We start from the raw sequence: 24,321 nt of genomic DNA, 5'->3' as shown, positions 1-24,321 counted from the left end.
AGGACGGGAGGATGCAGAGCACACATGTCTGAGGTTGTTAAATCAGCTCCCCCAATTTTATGAAATTCCCATTTTGTTTTGTTTTGTAACAATTGGTTGTGGTGATCTTTGTCACTATATATTGTGGTACGTTTCTGTGTATTTTGTATTATTTAATCTGGTGGTGTCTGTCACCACCCAGCTAAGTACTGCAAAATAAAACTAAAGTTTTGGAGAAATAACCAGTCATTGCTGTTAGCTACTAAATGCAGCAAAATGCATGCATATAAATGGACAAGAGCTAGATTAGTCATTGACTCATATTAGCTCTGATCCAGGAAAACACTTAAGCATGTACTTAACTTTAAGCACATGAGTAGTTCAATTTATATCAGTCAGACTATTCATGTGCAAAGTTAGACATATGCTTAAGATTTTTCCTGGATTGGGGCCCTCATGCCTGGGGCTTTTTTTTATGGTGTAGCTTTCTTAAGGCCCAGTCCCTTTCTGATGAAGTCAATGACAAAACCCCCATTATCCTCAATGGATCAGGACTGGGTCTTTAGACAGGAGTATATCTGCAGCATCAATGCAGCATAGTTTCCATTTCCTGTGTTGGGTATTTTTGAAACATAATCCAGGAGTGTTTGTATTGTCAGCATTTCTACTAAGGTGAAAACCTTTAGCATAAGAGCCAAGGACAACTTCACGTGATAATTTACCATTCAGAAAGGAAATGCCTCCTCTCTGTGAATTATATAGCATTCTACTAAGTGTTCCATACCCTGTATATATAGAAATGAATGCTTCATATGAATAACATGAACATAACTTAGGGCCTGGTCCAAGACCCACTGCAGTGGATTGAAAGATTCACATTGATTTCAAAGGGCTTTTAGATCAGGCAGTTGATGAGATTCGAAACAGGCTTAGAAAGTTTTCTGAATAATAACTGCAGTTACATTTGCTAGGGTAAAAATGACAAGTGATAGCAATGCTCATGCTTTAGGGCATAAACTGATTGCCAATTGGGAATTTGGAAGAAATTTCCACTGTGGTATAGTACAGGTATTACACAATTGGCCACATGCAGTATGTCTGGGATTTGGGTTTTTTTTTTAACACCTTCTGAAACATCCAGAGTAGGAAACTGTCAAACACAGGAGAACAAACTAAGGCACACGGACTATTAGTCAGTTGTACTGTGGTACTTTCTTGGTCTGATTTTGATTCACACTAAAATCCATTTTAGATTCCTTTATACACTGACTGATGTAAAGGAGCCTTAATGTCAATGAGAATCTGGCCTTCTGTGTTTAAAATACCCTTTTATCATAAACAAAATGTATACTGTACATACAGTAGTCTTTTCAAAACAATGCAAAATTTAGCACAAAAAAACAAACTTTTTTTTTAAACATTAAAACAGAATAAATTTTAGAGTAGAGTAACGTAATTAGGAACACCTTTAAAATTTAGCCTTCATTTCAAATTATAAAAATTACTACTAAACTATATTGAAACTAAACAGTTTCTGAACGTTCTTGCATCTGATGGAGGAAAGATGCAATGGAGGGTTTGGGGTTTTTTTCCATCTCTTTGGGTAAGATTTGAAAAAAAATTCTTGTTATTACTGAATTTTGGTTGTTTTTTTATTTGGTGGCTAAAAATAAGATAAACAGTGTTTTGGTCTTTGCCTTATTTCCTTTTCATATTGTCAGAGGCAATGGTATGACATCAGAGTTAATTTCTTTTAGACTAGAAATTCAAGGACACCATAACCTTTTGGTTTAGCATGTTCTTGCTTTTGGCCCTGATTCAGTAGTGCTTAAATGCTTTGTTGAATTCAGACCTTTGAGAAGGTATTATTTTCTTCAACTTGTGGCAATATCCTGTAAATGACTCTTTCCATCATGGTGTCTGTAAAAGTATTTTGAAGGGAAACATTTATTCAGCAAGTTTTACTATAGTGTGATGGGGATGAATATACTGAATTGTCGTAATGCAGCGTGGTAGGTTGCCAATAGACAGTGTTCTGTGAAGAGTGTATGTAGGGAAGGAGTCTATAGGACAGAGATTTTCAAACTTTTTCATAGTGTGCACCACAGATAAAGGTGCAGTTTCTCATATGGAACATCTCCCCTTCCAAAATCCTAATTCCCATACGATGACATCACTAATGTCTTGTCTTTTATTTTTTCTAATTGTATTATTCATCAATTGCACGACCAGAGAAATCTAGGTATTCTGCACCGTCGGGTTCATTTCTAAAGATACCCTTAAAAATTAGATTCTAATTTGTCTTTAAAAAAATTAACCCAACTCTGCTATTCCCCTTTCCCATCTCCTCGAACAGTAGTCAGGAGTCTTGTTCCTCCCACACACCATCGCAGCAGCTTCTGTGTTCCTCTCATTGGACTCTTCTTCCTGTGCCAGCTGCAGGTTCAAATGTTCATAGCGGCAGCTTAGCTCCCCTTACTAGCGGTGAACCAATCTCTATTCCACCTATTAGTCAGCACCCTCATCACTGGGGTGTATATAGAGGCCCATAGTTGACCATAGTTATGTACAGAGAAACTAAAGAGACAGTCTCTGCCCAAAGAGGCTTATAATCTAGCTAGTCTATTCTTAATGAATTCCAGATTTGATGGATTTAAAGGAAGAGCATTTTAGTTATTGAATCACCTGTCTCTGTTTTTACGTATTTTGACCTTTTCCCATCATTATTGCTATTTAGTTTCCTATTAGTTTTATGCCAATACCATCTGTACGCTTGTGAAATGTATAAATAAATAAGGACAAAAAGAAAAGGAAAAGTCATGGAGATTGTTTGATCTCTCTCTCTCTCTCTCTTTCTCTCTCACAGCAGCACTTTTCAGTATACTCTAGAAGCTACCAAATCTCTGCGTCAAAAGCAAGGGGAAGGACCAATGACCTATTTGAACAAAGGACAGTTTTATGCCATTACTCTGAGCGAGACGGGTGACAACAAGTGTTTCCGACATCCCATCAGCAAAGTCAGGGTATGGCAGCCTTTGCTATACAGAACAGAACTCTGCCGTAACGTTCAGGGGTTGCTCTTGGTTTGTTTTATTTTTCTTGTGGGAACAGCAGAAACACTTGGCTACAACACCAACAGAAATATGGGGAAAAGTTATCAGCTATGGATATGTGCTGTATATTTTTTAGTCCTTTTTCAGTCCCATCTCATGAGCTGCCCAGTTGAGTATATAACTGTCTAAGGCCATGATTCAGCAAGACACTTTCAGCACGAGTACTCCCATTGACTTCAGTGGAACCATTCATGGGCCTGATTCAGCAAAGCACTTATTCCTCTGCTTAACTTTAAGCACATGCTTAAATTGCACTGACATCCAATGTTAAGCACCGGCTTGAGTCCTCGTGGCCCAAACCTGTGAGGTGCTGAGTGAGCTCTCCCAGCTCCCACTCAAGTCATGGGAAGTTGAGGGCATTAGCAGCTGGCAGTATTGGGCCATTAATTTACTAATGATCTGTTTTAAAAATCAAATCAAGCGTGGTTTATGCATGTGAGCTGTTTTATATTCAAGAAGAACGCAACCTTTATGGAGATTCCCACCTTGGAAATCAGATTTACAGCTTCATCTCAGTTCTCAGCTTCTGAAGCAGAGCTGTGACAATCAAACTGTGGTGAACACACTGGGCTCACCCAGTTATCTTTCAGATTAATTGGTGATCACCCATTAGACTTGAAATGAAAAATGAGCCTCAAAGCTGCTGCCCTGAGAATGGCACTGTCCCCTGAAGCTCAAAGTGCAGCAAGTAGGTGAAGCAGATGAAATACTACCAGGCTGAGAACGCTGCGGCTACTGTAGTCCAATCTCATTCGCAACATGGTTTTCTTGCTGTGTGTCAGAGACACAGTGGGGGATTAAAGCAAGATGAAATAAATCTGTTTATTGAGGCTCTTAGATGATTAGATCTCTTAAAGGGGTTACCAGATTTATGACATAACCCCTTCTGAGACAGTTTGGGGACAACCCTCAAACCCTGCTAGAAGGGAGAAAATATGAATATAATCCTAGAACAAATGCCTGCTGCAAAGTCAATTGCAGTTAGCAAGAGGCTATTCAGCAATGTCATTGCACTAGATCAGGTCCAAGGGAACACCATAAATTGTGCTCTTTATCTCACACTTGTTTTGGGAGACTTTACATTCAGAGACAGCCATTTTTTTAAACAGTTTGGTGATTCAAGGTGGGAGGCTATTTATGGGGAATTTGTGTGGAGATTGGGAAAACCTTCTTCAGCTAAGAACAAAAGGAACACATTGAAGGGGCTATTTTTTGTTTTCTATAATTTCAGGTTACTTTAGCATGCAGCGTTTGTGATGCAGACAGAATTTTTATTAAATGTGCTTAAATCGGCAAGTTTTTTCCTGAGCTTTTATAACTACAGAGTTAAGATGTAGAGTGAATTTACAATTTGTTTTGGTTTGGTTTTTGGTATCACCTAATTAGAGCAAAATGAATCCAGAACTTGAAATGTAAATTCAAATGAGGCTCAGTAAAAAACCCATATAGCATTGTGGTAAAAATGAAAATATATGCAAGACTTCTGACATAGATGGGTCCTTGGGACTAAGGCAGTGGTCCCCAAACTTTGGAGCGTGACCCTCCCTGGGGTGTGTGTGGAGGAACGTTCAAGGGCAGAGAGGGAAGGCTACCCAGCCCCACTGCGCCCCCAGCTCTGCTCCGGCCCAGCCCAGTCCCCTGGCCACAGCTCCTGCCTCGACTCCAGGCCCACCCCCAGCTGCGCCCCAACCTCGGACCCCTTGCCTCTTTCCAGGCCTTCACCTCTCCTCCCTCCCCGGGGAGCCATGGCTCCGCTCTCAGCCCTAGCTTCTGAGGAGAGGCATGGCCAGGGGTAAGAGCGGGTGCTACTCTGAAAAGTTTGGGGACCACTGGACTAAGAAATATATGAAGTGGTATATCCACAAATGCAGACAAAGAACACTATTTTTTAATGACTGCTGCTCATCACATATGAAAACACCTGTTTGAAAGTAGCTCAAACATTAAACATTACAGGCTGTAGTTTGTCTGAATTGTTGACTGTTGCAGGCACTAAAATACTGCTTTTTTGTTAGGGTGTATTTTCAGCTCTGTTAAATCAATTTGTGGCTATATATTTTTTTAAACAACAAGAAAATTCACAATGATATTTCCTGCTGCACTTCTGATTTTCCTGCGGTGCTGTCCCCAATCCTGCCCCCCACCTCACCCCACCCCTCCACACTTAGTTGATTGCAGCATTATAGGAACTTTTTGTGTACATTTCTTTTACCCAGAAGAGCTGCTATCATACCGAGCATATCATTCCTACTTTTATATAATCTTCTAAAGGCCCAATGAGTCCAAATGACTTATTCCAAGTATCTCAGTCAGGATTAGAATCTGGGATGCTTTTGCTTTTGAGATCACCACTTTTAGCAGTATGAAACACAGCCCTCTTACATTTAAATACTCAGTCACATTTTATTCAAACTCCACAAAAACCATCATCATTGTCCCGGCTTTATTTTTAAATTACCTTTCTATTGCACACAAATATTAAATGCATCACACATGTAGGGCGAGAATACAAAACACTGAATGGTATTCCCTTCAAGGGCAGATTTTCTAGTGGCAATGGAGGCAGGTGGACGTTTCTAGTACTTAGGCATCTCAGAATTAATTAAACGCGAGGTACTGCCAGTAATATAGTCTCCACTCCCCTTTTCTGTAGAGTGTGGTCATGGTTGTATTCAGTGAAGATAAAAACCGAGAGGAACAGCTGAAGTATTGGAAATACTGGCATTCTCGGCAGCACACAGCTAAACAGAGGGTCCTTGACATTGGTAAGTGAGTAGTTTTAAGAATTTATATTCTCCTCCATACTCCATATTGAAATGTAGAGAAACACAGCTTGCTATTATGTGAGGGAATAGAACATTCAAAGAGGGAAATATCGACTCTGTAAAAGGTAAATGCAATTTATATGTGAACAGCATTGCAAATACTGTACAAAATTACCACAGGTGGTAGAACTTTTTAACACCCGGACTACCTAGTGATTACAGGTCAAAGCTTTGTGACAACTGTTAGCAATTGCTCAGCCCTATTGAGAATTGGGCTAAGGGGAAGAGGATGCAACAAAAGAACCAGTGAAAGAGCTGTGCTGTCATGTGGGACTCAGAGAATATCATGCCCACAACTCCTCCATTGATGGGAAACCTATGCCCCATGCACTCCAACTCCTCTAAATGGGGAAAACTCTTCTCAACAGAAAGGATGATACTTTGGGAACTTTTCAAACCTAAACTCGTGGAATGTCCCAAGCAGTTTTTTTTTATTTGAATGTCTAAGCTGTCCCTCTGTTTCTAGATAGCTCTCTTTTAGGGCTTGTCTATGGGGAAAGTTATACTGGTATAAGATAAGGCTGAATTTAAACCACTCTAGTTATATGGGTATAACCTCCTGTGTGGACAGTCTTATTCCAGTATAAGAATGTCTTTTCCTGATTTAATTTACATTTCCTTGTAAACTGTTTAAACTACGCAAAAAAAAAAAAAAAAAGCCACACTTATTCTGGAATAGGAATGCCCCCTTGAGGAGTTCTACCAGTATAACTACAGTGGTTTAACTATACAAGTATAATTATACTGGTGTCACTGGTGAAACTTTCCCATATAGACAAATGCCTAAGCTTAAGTATGTGCCTAAGTGCTTTGTTGAAAAAGGATAGGGTTACTCACATGCTTAAAGTTAAGCATGTGCTTAAGTCCTATTGAAGTCACTGGGACTTGAGCACATGCTTAGATGCTTTGCTGAATCAGGGCATCTGTTTTGTTAATCTTTAATTAGAACACTAATGAGGACTCATAATTAGCCTGTAAAGATTGGCTCTTAAAAGCTTTCTCCTATTTATTTCTTGACATTGATTTTGAAAATAAGTAGCTTTATCAGTTATTTTTATAATGTCTACACTGCGGTCAACAGCTGAATGTTCAATGTATTAAATAACAGTGATTGGTGGGCAGGGGTGTTGTTTTAGTTGGAAGAAATTCCAGAAATTGTCAGTAATCATCTAATAGTGTCCAACCTCATGGAATCATGTTTGGTCCTGGGAAAATAAGGCTTCTAATAATAGTACAGCTGAATGCTGTCTCTGAGAAATTCACTATTTGGTTTCAAGGGAATGAATCAATATTCCAGTTTATTTGCTGGCCTTGTTTTCTTGAGTGGTATTCTTACAAGGTTGGACTTACCCCCAAATTGTGCCTCCTCTCTGTATTTCTCAGGTGTTTTCATTTAGCAGCAGGTTAAGGCAAGCAGCCATACTGTGACTAAATGTGAAAAAATTCCATGTTTCTAATACGCCTCCACTGATACTGTCTAAGGCAAGGTTCTTTATTTTTTTTAAAAAAGCAGGTTCATTGACCAAGGCATGATCTTTCACCCAACACTGTTATAGACTCTTTCCGAAGCCTGATTCTTTAAAGATAGTGAACTGGTGGACTGCTACATCCACACAGGGCCCCATCAAAATCAAATAATGAGTCTCTGTGCAGACACAGCAGTCCATTTGCCCCCTGTCTGTTGTAGGATTAGGGCCCAAGATGCTACAACATCATGTCCATTCAGCACTTCCCATACTATGCCCTAGAAAATGTGAAAAAGGGAAACATACAGAAACTCCATTCCTAAATCTAAATTGATCCTGCTACGAAGACGTCCATTACTATAAAACATTCCTGCTATTAGAAAGCAGTGCTGCAAAACAATATACATGTGCAAATATCCATTCTTGGTGTCTGCTCAGGAGCTCAGAGTCTGCATGAGTGACTGCCAGTGAGCGCACAGCACTCCCCATCACCCTTTGTTTTCTGCTTTTAACTGTTTACTCCCAGTTTTTGGTGAGACAAAGCTGTTTGAATCCTGATGAGTTATCTTGATAAGCTTATTTATTACTCATCCCACCAGAGGCATTTATGAGATTCTCTGAGAGCCTGCAACTGCCCTCCCCATGTGCTTGGGAAGATCTCATCACTGGCAGAGCTTCCACCTGCTGCCTTCCACCTTCCACCTAAAGTCCAAATCTGTGGGAGTGTCTTGACTTCAATAGCTCTCCCCACTCCCCGCCCCCCCATGTGCAGTTTACATACCCAGTAATCTGCAGCAGATTCTGGCCTATGGAGTTTGCTAGACCAAAGCAGGCAGAGTTTACCTTGTTTTGACTGCCTGAGGGAACCAAACGATTGAGTGCAGGGAGGGATGGGAAGGAATGAGAAAAGCAGGATTTGGAGATGGCAGAGAAAATAGCACTGGTAAAAACAAAGGAGTAATCAAAGATCACCTGTACTGGGAGCAGTCCCTAGGCTCTCAGCCCAGACAGAGAACATCAGGTTTGCCTGTCCACTTTCCGATGCTGCCAGCCTCTACTGGGGCCAGGTCTACACCACAGAATTAGGTCAACGTAAAGCAGTTTTTGTTGACCTACTCTGTAAGCGTACACACTACAGTGTTCCTCCTGCTGCTGTAACTCACCCGGTACGCTGGTTAACATAAACACCTTGGCAAGAGGCGTAAGACTTAATTCGATGTGGTTCATAGTTTGTAGTTACTTGCATTGCTGAGCATGTCCGTTTCACTGCTGGTAGGGTCCCTGTTTTGAAACTGAGCCCCCAGGGCAGGAGAAGTGTTCCAGCTGTGAGCCTTGCAATGCTGACAGCTGGAGCCTTGCAGCCTGTGGTGAGAACCTGGGCTGTGGGCTCTGTGCATGGCTCAGAGATGGAGTCTCCCTGCCCGGCACTGAGAGCCCAGGCTCTCAGCTCCCCCAGAGCTCCCACCCGGGAGCCCGACTGCCAGGCGCCAGCTCCCCACACTGCCCTTCATAAATCAGTGGAAGGGCTCCTCGTGAGGATGTGTGCCACAGGCAGAGGAAGGGCAGTGTGGACATGAAAAATGGAGTAATTACTGCAGTGTAATTGTGTAGCACAGACAAGGTCTCAGACTAGGATTGTTTAGTAACCCACCTATTTGGTGAGAACTACTAAGGTGCTGTTACTGAGTTCCTTCCTACCAACCTGGCCCTAGTGATTCCAGTTGAAAACTGTCCATCCGTCGAGGAAGATTAATTAAAAATTCCCTTTCAGCTCCCAGGCCAAATTAATCTGTCTGTGTAGTTGTCATAGGAAATACACTAACAGAGCAAATGTAGAGAGAAGTTATATCATGTCACAAGTATTATTTAAAGCTGTATATTTTGGCACTAGTACATACATGCTGCAGTACCAATGTTCATACCTTTGCACCTTTGATGACATGGGGTGAAATTCCTACTGACTTCAATGGACCAGGATTTCACAATGGTTTAATTGATACATTTTAGGCCCCTTGCCCAAACAAGTAAATCTACAGTGTGTGTTCAATATACCGGAGTACAGCAAAATGAATGCTGTGCATAAGCAGTGTGTTATATATGCTAAAATTAATGTATTTTATATTTGTATTAATTTGAAGAGAAATAGGCCGGCACTGACGTCCAGGCACTCCTATCTGTAGTTTTTATTTAGACTGTAATTGTAAACTTGAATGAAACCTGGAATAACTAGGTTTAATGGTACAATGTTCAATGTCAAACACGAGAACTATTTAATATGGATCTAAATTTGCCAAAACATTTCTCAGGAATAAGCTCTTGCACTGTAGGCACTCCTGTATGATATTTCAGTTAAGTGCAATTGAAATAAGCTCTTTGGTGGTTACCATTGCCAAATAAAATGTTTACAAAACAGATTTTCCTTTAATCACAAATTAAGATGTTGGACATTGGGCTTCCAAACTGCTGGTGTCACAAATGATGCTGCCACTTTGGAACAAGATGATTGTCCAGTATAGTTCATACATGAGCTTTCAAACACTGTGCTCCTCAAAACTGTTGCACTTTTCTTTTTCATGGGACAATAATAACTCGGTGCTTAGTCTATGCTACATCTATTCCACACACTGGGCCAAGTTGTGACAGAGACAGAAGACATTATGCAACATCGTGTCTAAATTTTCATGAAATTGTATTTGCATGTAGATCTAGATGTTAACTAATGAACACACTGATCTTTGTAGTGCTTATTATTTATAGTCAGTTTATTATTCCTCATGCTTCTGTTTCTGTTGCATCTAGAGTACAATATCAGGGCCTTCTTAAAGATAATTCAATAGTTACCAGCTTCCTCTTGGAGTGGAAGAATTTTCATTCTCAAGAGTGCTAACATAACAATAAACTAGCTTAGTGTTTGTGATCATGTCTCCTGCTCGTGACTGGTCCAAGACACTCCTTTCTGGTCTGTTCTCATGTTAACTGGCTGGGTCATTTCTATATTCCAGCTTGTAAGCACTTTGAGGCAGGATATTGTCTAGCTATCTTTCCTGAGGCACCTACAACACCTTTAGGCATGGTACAAGTAATGCATATTGCACATACTTCATATTAAAAATACAGGATAGTTTATGAAGGATTAAGAAATGATTAATTTATGTTGTAGTAAATTGCCATAGATTGGTATAACCATCTATAGCACCTTGTACTGATGTGCTTATAGCTAATGCTAAGTTTTTGTCACGAATATTTTTAGTAAAAGTCACCTACAGGTCACGGGCAATAATGAAAAATTCAGGGAAGCCCGTGACCTGTCCCTGACTTTTACTAAAAATACCCATGACAAAAGGGGGAGCCTGGGCAGCTGCGGGAGGAGAGGGTTAGGAACTCCAGGGTCCCCCTGCTGGAGCTGGGAGCTCCTGGGGTCCCCCTTGCTGCCTGCAGCAGCTGGGAGCTCCGGGGGTTCCTCTCGTTGGTCCCGGTGCATGGGAGCAGTGGGGATCCCCCCTGCCGCTGGGTTCCCCCTGCCTCCCGAGGTGGCCATGAGCAGCTGGGATTCCTTGCCGCTGGGTCACCCCTGCTGCCCGCAGTGGCAGGGCATAGCACGGGACCCCCCTGCCACCTGCGGAGGCAGGGAGTGGCCAAGCCCCCCCCGCCGCCCATGGTGGCCAGGAGCTGCGGGGGAAGGGGACTGGGGACCCTGCAGCTCCCAGCCAGCACTGGCTAAAGTCACAGAGGTCTTTGGAAGTCCCAGTGATCTCCGTGACTAAATCGCAGCCTTACTTATAACTCTCTATATCACATATTATTCATGCCTGTTACATGCTTATAACCTCTATTAATCATTCACTATAAACTATTTGTTATAAATTATTCATTAATATATCCTTAACATAAAGCATGGCCTACAGAACAACAATGATGCTCAGAGCTAAAGGAGTAATTCCTTTAGCTCAGAGAATAGGGCAGGGGTCAGCAACCTATGGCACGCGTGCCAAAGACGGCATGCGAGCCGATTTTTAATGGCACGCTGCTGCCTGCCGGGTCCCAGCCACCGGCCCCACTCAGCCCGCTGCAGAATCCAGGCCGGGACCCCGGCAGGCAGCAGCAAGCCATTAAAAATCCTGCCCGCCCTGGCCCGCTCTTCTCCGCTCCCCCGTGGGGGCAGGGTGAAGAAGCTTGGTCCTGCCAGCTGCTGCAGGGCAGGCAAGCTCCCCCCTCCCCCACCTCTTCCCACAGCGTGCTGGATTCTTTCCCTTCCTCCTCTCCTTCCCTACCGCCCATCAGCTGATGGCCCTTGCGAGGGAGGGGGAGAAGCCTAGCCAGAGCAGCGCTGGGGAGGAGGCAGGGAAGGGGGCGTTGAATCAGGGCATATCCCCTCCAGCTCCCTGCTGTGAGCCACTCTGAGCAGGGGGCTGGGAGCACCCCCACGATCCTAGCCCACACCCCCAGCCATCTGCCCTGACCCCTACACCCCCACACACACTCCCAGCCCCCTGCCCTGACCCCTGCACCACCCTCACACACTCCCAACCCTCTGTCCTGACTCCTGCACCCCCCTCACATGCCCCCAGGCCTGACTCCAGCCCCCCCACATGCCCATCCCCCCACCCCATGCCCTGACTCCTGCACCCCCCCCCATCCGATGTCCTGACTCTTGCACCTCCCATATTCCCACCGCCACCCTGAGCACCAAACGGGAGCTCCTGCACACACACCCCCACATTCCCACCTGCACCTCTTGCACCAAATGGGAGCTGCCCAGGTAAGCACTCCACACCCAAACCTCCTGCCCCAACCCTGACCCCCTCCCTCATTCTAGCTCTTGGCCAGGCCCTACATCCCATTCCCCAGCCTGCCCCTTCACCCCCAGCCCTGTGCTCAGTGCACTTCCACCCTCAGCTCAGTGCAGAGAGAGAGGAAGTGAATGGGCTAGAACCAGGGAGAAGGTAGGTACCCACTCTGTGTGGGCAGGGCCGAGATCCCAGACCGGCAGCAGGCTGAGCTGCTCAGCCCGCTGCCGGTCTGGGGTCCCAGCCGCCGGCCCCGCTCAGCCCGCTGCCGGTCTGCGGTTCTGGCTGCTGGCCCCTTGCCAGCCGGAGTCCCAGCCGCCGGCCCCGCTCAGCCTGCTGCTGGCCTGGGTGAACGGAACCCCAGGCTGGCAGCGGGCTGAGCTGGCCGGCAGCATAAGATCAGCATTTTAATTTAATTTTAAATGAAGCTTCTTAAACATTTTGAAAACCTTGTTTACTTTACATACGACAATAGTTTCGTTATATAATATATAGACTTATAGAGCGAGACCTTCTAAAAAATGTTAAAATGTATTACTGGCACGCGAAACCTTAAAGTAAAGTGAATAAATGAAGACTCGGCCCACCACTTCTGAAAGGTTGCCGACCCCTGTAATAGGGGCTGGTGCTGAAGGTTCCAGCTGTGATACCTCCTAGCTGCAGTGGTGTCCATGTGTCTCTGCCAATATTCCATCACGTTACTTCTTTTTAGATGCTCCTGTCATCAGCTTCTGTGCATTGTTCTGCTTCTTTGAATTAGAGATGGGCTTGAGCTGCAAACTGCAGATGTGGAGCCAAATTCAGGAGAGTCCAGATCCGGGGGTTTGGCTTGGGCTCATCTCTACCGTGAAGTTTGCAGAAAAACATCATCTACTGATCATGTGAATGAACTAAGGTTCCATGGTAGGTTGAGGTCTCAGTCTCAGTGTCCAGGTTTGCTTCAGTATTGAGAGCATGGAGTGAAGCCAGAGCACAGCTGTTCACAGGTGAACAGCTTGTGACTCCCTTTTTGTCTTCCATTAAAAGAAGATATGTGTGTTAGCAGTAAATCAAATGCTGAAATGATGCAAATTTGTATTGACAACCCCTGGAACTTGCAAGAAGTCAGTTTTCCCACTCCTCAGTTATGCACCTCAAGGCTGGAGAGACCAAACAGAGGCAGAGGGAGTCTGAAGAAAACACTCCGGACACTTTGCCGAACTGAAGACTCCTTTTCCCCCCTCGCTGCTGAAAAGATGAGCCTCCTGAAGGATAACTGTAAGCACGGCCTCATCTTCGGCAGTGCAGTGTGTCACACTTGCTGATTTCCTGTGGGTCTCCCTGTTGAACAGCTAACAGTGGGAGGGAGCCTTAGCTGATATTGGGACTAGCTGTGGGAGGAAGAATCAGTTGATAGTTGGATGATGTCTATATTCAGGAGTCCAAATATTTAGATGACATTCAGACACATAACCAGCCTCCAAATACAAATAGCTTCTGATAGCCTCAGTATCCTTTCTCTGCCTTCCCCTATGGCATAGGGCTGTCCCTGAAGAACACTTCTCTCTCTGATATAAGGTTGTCTTCTTGGGGCAAGGGGGAAGCTGGGTAGCCTGCTCCAGCTCACTCCAGATACACAGGGATGGCTAACTTGGTACACTTTGATTTAGTGCTCCAGCTAGGGTGGAAGAGGTGGTTAAGGTGCTAGGTGGGCACTTTTGAGGCCTTTGTTCTATTCTCTGTTCCACCACAGACTTGTGACCTTGGCCAAATCACTTAACTCTCTGAGCCTCATCGGTAAAATGCAGCTAAGAGCACTTCCCTACTACACAAGGTGTTGGGAGGATAAGTATGCTAAAGATTGTGAGATATTTAGATTCTTCAGCAATGGGAGCCCAGTATAAATACCCTAGAGTTCTATTTCCCCATCCAAAGTCCCTAAGCATATACTTAACTCTAAGTATAAACTTAAGTCCCAATTACTTTAATGGGACAAGCACATGCTTAAACTTAAGCAGTTGCTTAAGTACTGTTCTAAATAAGAAAGAATTTAAGGGCTTAAGCCCTTAATTAGCAGGGAGCAAAGGAGCTTTGCAAAATCAAGGCTAAATGTAGGTATGGATTTTTGCAGAAAAGGAGGTAGGCACTTCCACCTCACCTCTTTCCTTCCGTAGGAGGACTGGGAAATATTTCTGACCTTTTAACACTTACATGCTCAGACATCCCACAGTGCACTGACTTTCTCTTCAGAAACAATGGAGCATAGAAGCAGATTACATTACAACATCATTTGGCCAGTATTGATACCATAATATGACCAACAGTGGTACAGTTTTACCTATATTTTATCTAATATTGGTATCATTTGGATGCTTAAAACAAAAACAGTTACCCATAGCATATAACCCAGGCAAGCTTGTACCCAAGTAATGAATTTATAGTGTTTTAATAGACTGCAAATTTCAATATTGGTTTCATATAGAATTTCCCAAACAAAATGGAAATAATTCTTGCAGAGCCATTTTCTTGCATATCAAAGAACCCCAGTTTTCTATTTCTGTTAAAGCAGTAGCAGCTTGAGAGGAGAAAGTATAATGATGGCAACTTTCCAATATCCAGGGAAATGATTTCTAAATGACAGTTTATCGTTAGTTAACATTTATACTAAGGTAACACCTAGAGGCCTCAACCAGATTGATGCTTAAAACAGCTACAGTAAGTCAATTTCAAAAACAGAAATGCTGACTTATCTGCTCTGGCTTCTTTAGTTATCTTTGAGCTGGAGGGAATGATGTGCAGCTCTGCTTTTAAATGGCATGTCACACATTTCCTGAGATTTGTGTATGGCAATTAAGGAAATGGGGGTGTGTTTTGGGGGAAGAGAGATACTGGTGGGATGGTGGGTACTTATTGTCTTTTACATGAAGAAAACATATGTCTTTACAAGAAATCTTGTTCACCCTTTTCCAAGATACACCTACATAGCATGCTCATGTGCAGCAATCATTTGCACAAGGCATTTTTGGGTGAATCATAAATCGAAGGGGTGGGTGGAAAGGTGGGTGCATGTGCATATTAAACTACATATGTATATCTCCTAATTCTTCTTGCTTACACTCTCCTTATAAACAGGAAAACCAATGTGTTCATTTAGAAAGATGACCTGTGTTCACAGTGGGGATAAAAAAGCCCAGAGACCATCTCTGTACACATTCACTGTGTCCCATTGCTTGGCTCCACTGAAAGTTTCATGCCATGGTTCATGTGGTCTGAACGTTCTGGATTGTTTGATCCAAACTGTTTCAAGCATTTCAGGCATGTTGTTTCACTAGACCAGACAGCATCCCTGTTCTTCAAAGCAGAGAAATTTATATGAATTACACGTCTCTCCCTCATCACACCCACAACACTGGCACTTTTGAAATTTGAAATTATTGTTGCTTCTTAATTATTTTTTTTGAAAACCTAGATAATGTTCATTTTTCTTAAAGGAATAACAAGGTTGAGAAAAAGAATATCAAATTCAGATAGGGCCATCACTTACAGAATGTAAAACATTCTCTTTATGCAACTGAGTACAAAGCTATGAATCAACATACTTCTGAAGCGCAGATGCAGGTAAAAGTTAAGATAAAAGTTATTACATTGAGTAATCTCAGCCCTCTGGTACTGAGTCCAATTATAGCTCTCAAGGGATTCTCAGGCAGCATATGCTCCATGGAGGATCAACACACATTTTCTCTTTGACGAATATGAAAGCTTTTAATATGTGATTAGATATGGAGCAGAAATATTAAAGGAGACTGGCAAAGGAGAAAAATGGGCTATTGTCCGTTTTTGCTTCTCTGTGATGTATAAAGAAAAGCTGAAATCTCCCATATTCCTGCTTCCTTCTCCCACAATTTTTTTCCTGCTGTTTTTTACATTAGAAATTCAGGTCTCACTTACATTGGGTTTTTCCCTTTTAATACTGTTTGGATGACCAGAGTATTGATAAGATTATGACATCATAGGTCCTAAGGAAGAAAAAACCAATTAATTGAGAGGGGATATGTTTGGTTACTTTTGTTTTTGTTTGTTCTTAAACACTCATGGGTTTTGTTTGTTTGTTTTTGTTAATGCCAATTAAATTTTTGGAAGAAAAGATCCCTTTGTTAAAAATCCAATGCCCTGCACCTTCGGTTATCAGAAAGCAGAGAGAGTTTGTAACCACTGCACTGGGGACACCCCTGGAAACATTCCTGTTATATCTAACATAAAAACAAGCAGGATTTTTTGTTAGGCAGTTGGTGGTGAATGATTTGTTTATTTATTTAAATTGCAAAAGAGACAAAACTTTCTGGTCAAATTGGAAAGAAGCTATTTATAATATCTATCTTCCTTTTCTTTGATGATCACCTGAGCTTGCTTGTTTGTTAAAGTGATCATGTCTTTAAATGTATTCAGACACTGCGAGAAACTTGGTGCCAGGAAAGCTTGTTTGTTAAGAGGAATTATCATCCTTTGGTCAACGAATAGTAAAAATGAAATTATGCAGCCTGTGGTGGTCTAATAGTTGGATCCCAATAAACCATACATTCGTGCTGTAGGCCTGGATTTAGAAATGGGTTCATCCTTTTTATTCTACAGAAAAGTAAAAGCTGGATCCGCTGTAGAGCAGGCCTTGCTTCTGCTTTCAATGAATCTATCAGAGCTTTTTTTAAAAAAAATCATGTAAAGTAGCATCTGGCATTAAGGGCTCAAGGAGACCAGTGGCAAACTCTTGTTGATTTCACTGGAAGCAAAAGTGGACCCCAAGGGCTTAATTCAAAGCCCACTGAAGCCAGCAGAAAGACTGCCACTGACTTTAGTGGGCTTTGGATCAGGCCCTCAATGACTAGAAATAGACAAAAATCTTTCTCCGTCTTCAAATTCCTCCCTAAATCCCAGTTACTACTTCAGAGATTCTTTCCTGCTCAAGGCCTTATCTGGAGAGAATCTGAGTGGTCCCAAGAGGTGCTGAGCATCCTTAACTCCCATTGACTCAAAGGGAATGGGAGGGGACCATTTGCAGAACTGGGGCCCTTGGAATCGGCATCATCTTGGCTGGGTAACCTGTAAATGCTCAAGCTGACTTTAGCAGGGCTCCATGCAGGTACAGCCGTCCGCCTGTATGCTACACAACAACCGATTTATTGAAGTCTTGTGGTATCTAAACTACAGTAGTGGCTTGATTCTGCTTACACTGAAGTTCCTGACTCCACTCCCTTTTCCTTAGAGGAGTGGAAGATCAGATCCTAGTTTTTCTCACATCTCCACTATAAACTTGGGCAGGCCAGTGTTCCTAGTTACAAAAACCGATAGACATTTTTTGTTTGTTTGCATATTTAAAATGTAATTGTCTTTTTAACCAACAATTTAAAACCATTTTCCATTCCTCCTCTGAGGATTTCTGATCTAAATAAATTATAGCTTTAGAGAGTTTAAGCCCAGATGGATCATTAGATCATCCAATCTGACCTCCTGTAAATCACTGGCCATTCAGTTTCACCCAATTATCCCTACATTGAGCCCAACCACTTGTGTTTGACTAAAGCCAACTTGTGTTTATCTAAAGCATATATTCCAAAATAGTTTGATAATGAAAGAATATGTGTTTCTTTAAGAAATAAGCTTCTTCATTATAGCCTAAATAGTGCATTGTTACTTATTCCAAAGAATCACTGCTAAACTTCCCCATGGTATAGGAGGAAGGGTTTGGAGGAAGAGAAACCACAGAGAGGTTGCATTGCAAACTATAAATGAGAAGAGTCACACTGCCTCCTTCCTCCCCCCCCCCCCCGCCCCCGATAAAGGCATTCTACTGTGTATCTTACTTCCCCATTGAGCTCTTTCTTCCTAGATAGTCGGAGTATTCTACACCACTGGAGTTGAGATGTGAGTTCTCTGGACACATGACTTTTCCTGCACTTTGAAAGAAAAGTTCCTTTGCAAAGTCCGCAGTGCAGGAGGGTGGAGAAAGGAGAGAACACTACTTCCCGCCCCCTTCCTCCCCCCCCCCCAATGCTGGCAGATCAATGCCAGAATAATACTTGCATCGCATGTTGCAAGCCTTCCTCAAACTTCGTTGCAAGGCTCATTGGTCTCCTCAGCTCCATGCATTTCCATAAACGATTAAATGTTCCTTTTAATGTTCCCATTAACTTGTTTAACTTCCCAGTGTCAGCCTTTCCTTCCTACTGCCAAGTTAACAAGCACACTCATTCCCTATACAGAAACACCGGTTCCACGTTAGCAGTAAAACCTCCAGTAAAAATACAGCTAGCCCAGTGTAATAAAGAGTACGGCTCCAGGAAGATTTATTACTCTGAACAGCTGAAAGCTTACATCTTTGTAAATCACATTTTTAATAATGAAACATGAGCAGCACCATAGCTTTTCCTGACCCCCTAGGCATAGCTGCATGAAAAGGCAAAGGACAACCTTGCAGAAGAATCTGTGAACTATGAAGATAAATGATAGAACCCTGTTCTTAAAGTCATTTTTATTGGTTGTATCTTACAGCTGATTACAAGGAGAGCTTTAACACCATCGGGAATATTGAAGAAATTGCATACAATGCTGTGTCCTTTACTTGGGATGTCAATGATGAAGCCAAGGTGAGTTGCAGCACAGAGTGGATGTATTGTTATTATGCTATTTATAAATATAACCTTCCACCCCATTCACCATTAACAAGCATATGAAAGACAGAAGTGAGCAAGTTCCACATCCTCAAAGCCAGCGCAGTGAAAGCTTGGTCACTCACTGACTGATGGCGTGATGGTGGAATCTCTACAAGGCCAGGTGATGTGTGAGAGTAGGAGCCCATCAAGAGGAGACTCCTGGAGGAATGTTTCAAACATAGCCAGGTCCCTGTCTACTAAAGTGAGGTGCAAAAAAGTGACTGTAAAAATGGCATAGTGTGGGTCTATATTTATTGACTTTCAATAATTTCCATATAAAATATGCTCAGTTTTACACATAATAAGAGGGTGATTTTTTCTAACTGCCAGATCTGCCAACCCAAGCTGAGATCTGAGACTCAAGCTGGGGTCTTCCCTTCTCATGCATCATCACCAGTAAGAAAGATTCTGCAAGCCAAATTATGCCCTCCAGGGTCTGCGTGCCATAGTTTTCAATGGGGTTGTAGATGGACATGAGTATAGTATACCTCTTCTGCCTCGTAAGTGGTGTCATCATAAGGCTTAATTAATCTTTGTTAAGCTCTTTATATTTCTGTGGAATCCATCATCCAAGACTGTCAAAATATTTATTGTTATAATTCAGACACTTTTAGGAACTTGGTACAGTACTACAATTTAAGGGAAAAGATGAATGTGTTTCACAGGGGTAATTCGCTGTAGTATGCCCCTTGTGGTCTCTCATGGCTCTGCAGGTGCATTGCATTCAAAGCTCACTTGGGTTTTTCAATCAGTTACCAAGACTATGGTTCAAAACATGTACCCCCTTGGTGGGGTCTGATTGGTTAAGTCTTTCTCCAAAGTGTAACTCAGTTTGTTAGGTGCCCCAGTTCACGCCCCACTTTGGATCTACATGAGAGTCCTGATCAGGAGGCCTCCCCAGTCCCCTTCCTGAAGCTTGGACTGTACTTCAAATGGTCACTGTTTCTTAGGCCAGGAGTCCCCAGCTCTCTTCCCTGGAGCTGGGTTGTACCTTAGGCTAGCTGTAGGGCCTTAGCCAGCTTCTCCCTCAGCTGGCTCCTTTTCCTTAATTAGTCCTCAAGCTCAGAGGGTTCAGCAGGCAGCCTTCTCCTGCTGATGTCTGCCCTGCTATGAGGGAGGAGGCAGGCGGCATTATGCCAGTTACCTTCTCCCAACTCATCCCCAGTTGGGTTGGGTGAGGGGGGAGCTTTGCCCAGCCCAGTCTACAAGGTTCCTGGGCCCTTACAGAACAGTAATGGATTTTTCTCCCAAACACTGCTTATTCCTGGGACTGCTTCTTTTCCACCAGTACCTCTTATTTCCTGCCTTTGCATACATCAGAACCTCCCAAAATCTTAAAGGGTCTTGCCATGTGATGGGAGGGTCTGGACCTCTGGGCCCCACTACCCTGTCACATACTGATACAACATGCAATCATATGGCCATGTAAAACTGAGGAAAATTGCTTTAGAACCAGTGAAGGTGACCCAGCATGAGTGCAGGAATCTGACCAGCCATCAGGAGTGACTATGAATGAATGTGAGAAGGGCAAGTGATATTTTTTTCCTGAGTTTCCTGTTTCAAAGAAGGTGGATTTTGCTATTGAGAACAAAAGCTACGGCTACAGCTGGTGAACATTTTTCATTTACAACTTTTCTGTGGTGGGGGAGGAGGGAAGGGAAACAAAAAATAGACTATTTTCTTCAACTGATCAGAAATGAATTTTTCCTAAATGTTGTTGTGTAGGAATATTCTAATTCTTTTTGTTTTCATTCTGCTTCAAAACCGAAAAACATTCAAAATTGTGGATTTTTGTGCAAAATGAAAAATCTGGTTCCTGCACAGCTCTCTTAGATGAGAGCATTCCTGCCTGCAGGAATAGATGTAAATTCTGACTAACATAATTTATTCATGGAGATACAGTTAATCAGAGATTGAACTGAGTGCATATTCATGTCGAGATTATATGGCTACCTAAATCAGTATGAGTTTATCTAAACTTTCACCTATTAATGCTTAGCTGGATTTCAACTGGCAGTTTCTGGGCTTTTCCAATTTTGTATTGGCATGCAGGTCATTACATTAAGCTGTACAGATGCAATGATATGTGTGAGAAATGAAAAGCTGTAGGTAATGCTAAAAACAAGCTTGTATTCTCTAAGCTTTTGTCAGCAAGCAAAATGTGCAGTGTAAAAAAGCTTTTTAGAGATCTAGAAATGATAATAAATATTGAACACTGTCAATGCTCAATAGATTATGGGCCCAGCTTCATTTTAAATACAAACCACACTGTACTAATGTAGCACAAAGGGGCTGACAAACCCAGAAGGGCAGATACACTCCCAGCCTAGGTCCCCTCTCCATCCTACAGCAGCGTTCTACTCATAGCAGACTGCACTCAGAACTAATCAGCAGCCTCAGCCTCCGTTCCCCCAGCTGTTTGTGGATTTAACTGGGAACACTGAGATTATTTTAAAAGAGATTTTTATATTTAATCCATTGTAGAAGAGAAAAATACAGTCAACACATCTTTAAAACAAAGGTGTTGAAAAGCTCCTGAGTTCCTTCAGACCCTGGGCCTTGTTAAACGGTATAATTGTACTCGGCCTAGTTGCCATGAAAAATTCCTCTGGGACTTCCAACCCAGCCTGCCCTCGCCTCATGCCCAGGAAAAGTAGGTGAATCCAGCAGGGTGTCCAAGAAAATCCAAGGTGGGAAGGGAGAGCCAGAGCTGCATGGACCCCTCATAGAGGGCCTCTCTCTTGCTGGCACCCTTGTGTATATGGTAGGAGCATGATAATGGTAAGGACACTGGCATGGGGAAGTTGCTGTCCAAAGTAAGTGGTGGGGCTGGCAATTAGATATCCCCCTGCCCGGCAAAAATATTTGACACCCCATCAAACACCCTTCCAAAATCATTTTTGCCCCGCCCCCCTTGCAAATAAAGATCAACTAATCAACTTGGGGCTCTTCCTACAATGAAGGCTAGAATCTGCCTCCTTCCGCTCCTGCTCCCTCCATTGTGGAGAGAAGGGAAAAAAGAAAGGCAGCTGCCACAAGGACTCTTTGTTTAATGAAGGAGAGGGGATTAAAGACCTGGGTGTCATAGGCCGTACTTATAGGATAGGGGACTCTATACTGGGAAGCAGTGGCTCTGAAAACGATTTAGGGGTCATGGTGAATAATCAGCTGAACATGATCTCCCAGTATGATGTGGCCAAAAGGACTAACATGATCCTTTGGTGCATAAACAGAGAACTTAAGGAGTAGAGAGATTGTTTTACCTCTGTATTTGGCAGTGGTGTGACTGCTGCAAGAACACTGTGTCTAGACTGGGTGCCCACAATTCAAGAAGGATGTTGATAAACTGGAGAGGGTTCAGAGAAGAGCTACAAGAATGATTAAAGGATGGAAAAGATGCCTTGAAGTGATAGACTCGAGGAACTCCATCTGCTTAGGTTAACAAAGAGGTTGAGGGGTTACTTGATTATTGTGCGTGAGTACCTACACAGGGAACAAACAGGTAAAACATGAGCCAATGGCTTGAAGTTGAAGCTAGACAAATTCAGACTGGAAATAAAGCATACATTTTTAATAGTAAGAGTAATTAACAATTGGAACAACTTACCAAGAGTTGTGGCACATTCTCCATCACTGACAACTTTTCAGTCAAGGTATGCCTTAGGAATTATTTTGGCCTGTATTAAATAGGAGGTTAGATAAGATGATCATAATGGTGCCCTCTGCCTTTGGAATCCATGAAATTTATTATTTTATAAAAACTCATTATTTGAAATCCAATCTCATGATTTCTGGGTGCCTGGCTCCTGAATTTTAGCTACTTGGCGTTGGCAATTCTGTAACCAGCCACAACTGATACTGTCAAACCACACTGTCAAACCCTGGCCAGCACACCAGGGGCTTTAGAGAGGTACGCCTCTGCCATTCCATGTGAGATAGGAGCAGAATGGCCAAGGGAGCTTTCTCCCACTCTGCCACTCCAGTCACTCCCTCTCCATAATGTTAAGAAGGCAACTCTCTCTTGCATCACTGGGAATTTAAAATAATAGGAGCTAATGAGTCTTTTTAGGACAAAATAGTGCTGCCATGCTGCTATGCATGACGTCTGGAGAACCTGTTTCCTGCAGCAGTTGCTCATGGAAATGCATGGCAGCCTGTGCTTAGTCATTGACATGATCATCAAATATTTGACTCAAAGTGGACTTGAAATCTATGTGTATTGACAAGAATGAGATGGTTAGTGATAAATGTGGGAGATGCAGTTAGCGGGTTATATGATAACACGATAGGTACAACTTGCTGCGAATTACTACCATACACTGAAACGTATTGGCCAGCACACACACACAATGAGCTCGGGATGTGATTCCCTTGCTTGTGTACACATGCTCGGTCTGGGTTTTAAGCGAGCTAGTGTGAATATAAACAGCAGTGCCGCTGTGGTACCACTGGTAGCAGGAGGGCAGGCACAGCTGAGCTGTGCCAAGTACAAACCCACCTGAAACCAGTGGGTATGTACTCAGCCGGGCTCAGACATGCCCTATCTCCAGAGTTAGATTTTTCCTTTCTCCGTTATTGCCTGCCCCATCTGGTGGGCAGCTGATTTAGGGCCAGATCCTCCCCTCCCCCTCCATATTCCAGCTGAGTGGAACAATTTGAGGAGAAAGATGCTACTCAGCCTGAGTAAGGGAGTCAAAATCTGGCCATCAGCAAGGGAAGGCTGTCCAGAACTTTCACACAGAATATCAGTTTGGCCTTATGTAAAGGGAACAAACACACACAAAGAATTCAAGCAGAGACCTCTTTTATCTCCTCAGTTATAAGAGAATTACAGCTTCAATAAAGCCAGCACATCTTGCTTTAATCCTTGATTTTCGCACTGTTCCTTAGTGTAGCTTGAAAGAGGAAGAGGAATCGTTCTCCATGAACCCGATACATAGCACACTGAATTCAATGTGCGTCTGTCCACCCACTTTAGTGGGCTTTGGATCTGGCTCCCTGGCAGAAGAATCATTTTCTTTTGCCAATTAAGGTCCTTCAGGACTTGATCCTACTGCCACTGAAGTCAACAGCAACAGTCTTACTCAGTTGAGTGAGAGCAGGAGTAGGCCCTCAGTCGCACACACTTCCTCCTCCTTCTGAATGCTGACTTTTCTTACTGATTTAGGCTAACTCCATGGGATTTATTGGCTAGATCTGGGGCCCAGAGGGGATCAGAAGAAGAGATTTCCAGTTATGTTAAGCCTCATCTCCAGCTTCCTCAGAAGAAAGACACTGTAGGTATTAAGGGAATGTCACCAGAATGGGAAAAAAGATTTTATCTGGCAAGTAACCCATCTCACTTTCATTCCCCACTTGGTCTTTATGCACAGAATATCTATATTTAAGAGCAAGGTGATGAGCTGGTTTCTCACCTAGTTTAACATGAAGGCAGCCTTTAATGTTGGTAAAGGAAGATGAAAAACAAA

At 42.9% G+C, this 24,321-nt stretch overlaps 1 protein-coding gene across 3 annotated transcripts in view; it reads left to right on the top strand.

The window, feature by feature from the left end:
- GRHL2 (grainyhead like transcription factor 2) overlaps positions 1-24,321 on the top strand; it is a 106,349-nt gene that overhangs the window by 40,120 nt on the left and 41,908 nt on the right. For 2 of the 3 annotated variants that reach the window (XM_084618270.1, XM_084618268.1), the window contains exons 6-8: positions 2,846-3,002; positions 5,746-5,857; positions 18,693-18,787. In XM_084618270.1, the coding sequence (XP_084474396.1) occupies positions 2,846-3,002; positions 5,746-5,857; positions 18,693-18,787 (364 nt within the window). The remainder of the gene's footprint in view (positions 1-2,845; positions 3,003-5,745; positions 5,858-18,692; positions 18,788-24,321) is intronic. The other variant, XM_084618269.1, reaches the window with a different exon arrangement.

Source organism: Lepidochelys olivacea (assembly GCF_965140295.1).
Source record: "Lepidochelys olivacea isolate rLepOli2 genome assembly, chromosome: 2".
Lineage (NCBI taxonomy): Eukaryota > Metazoa > Chordata > Testudines > Cheloniidae > Lepidochelys > Lepidochelys olivacea.
The sequence above is the reverse complement of the archived record's forward strand: the minus strand, read 5'-3'. Positions and strand labels throughout refer to the sequence as shown.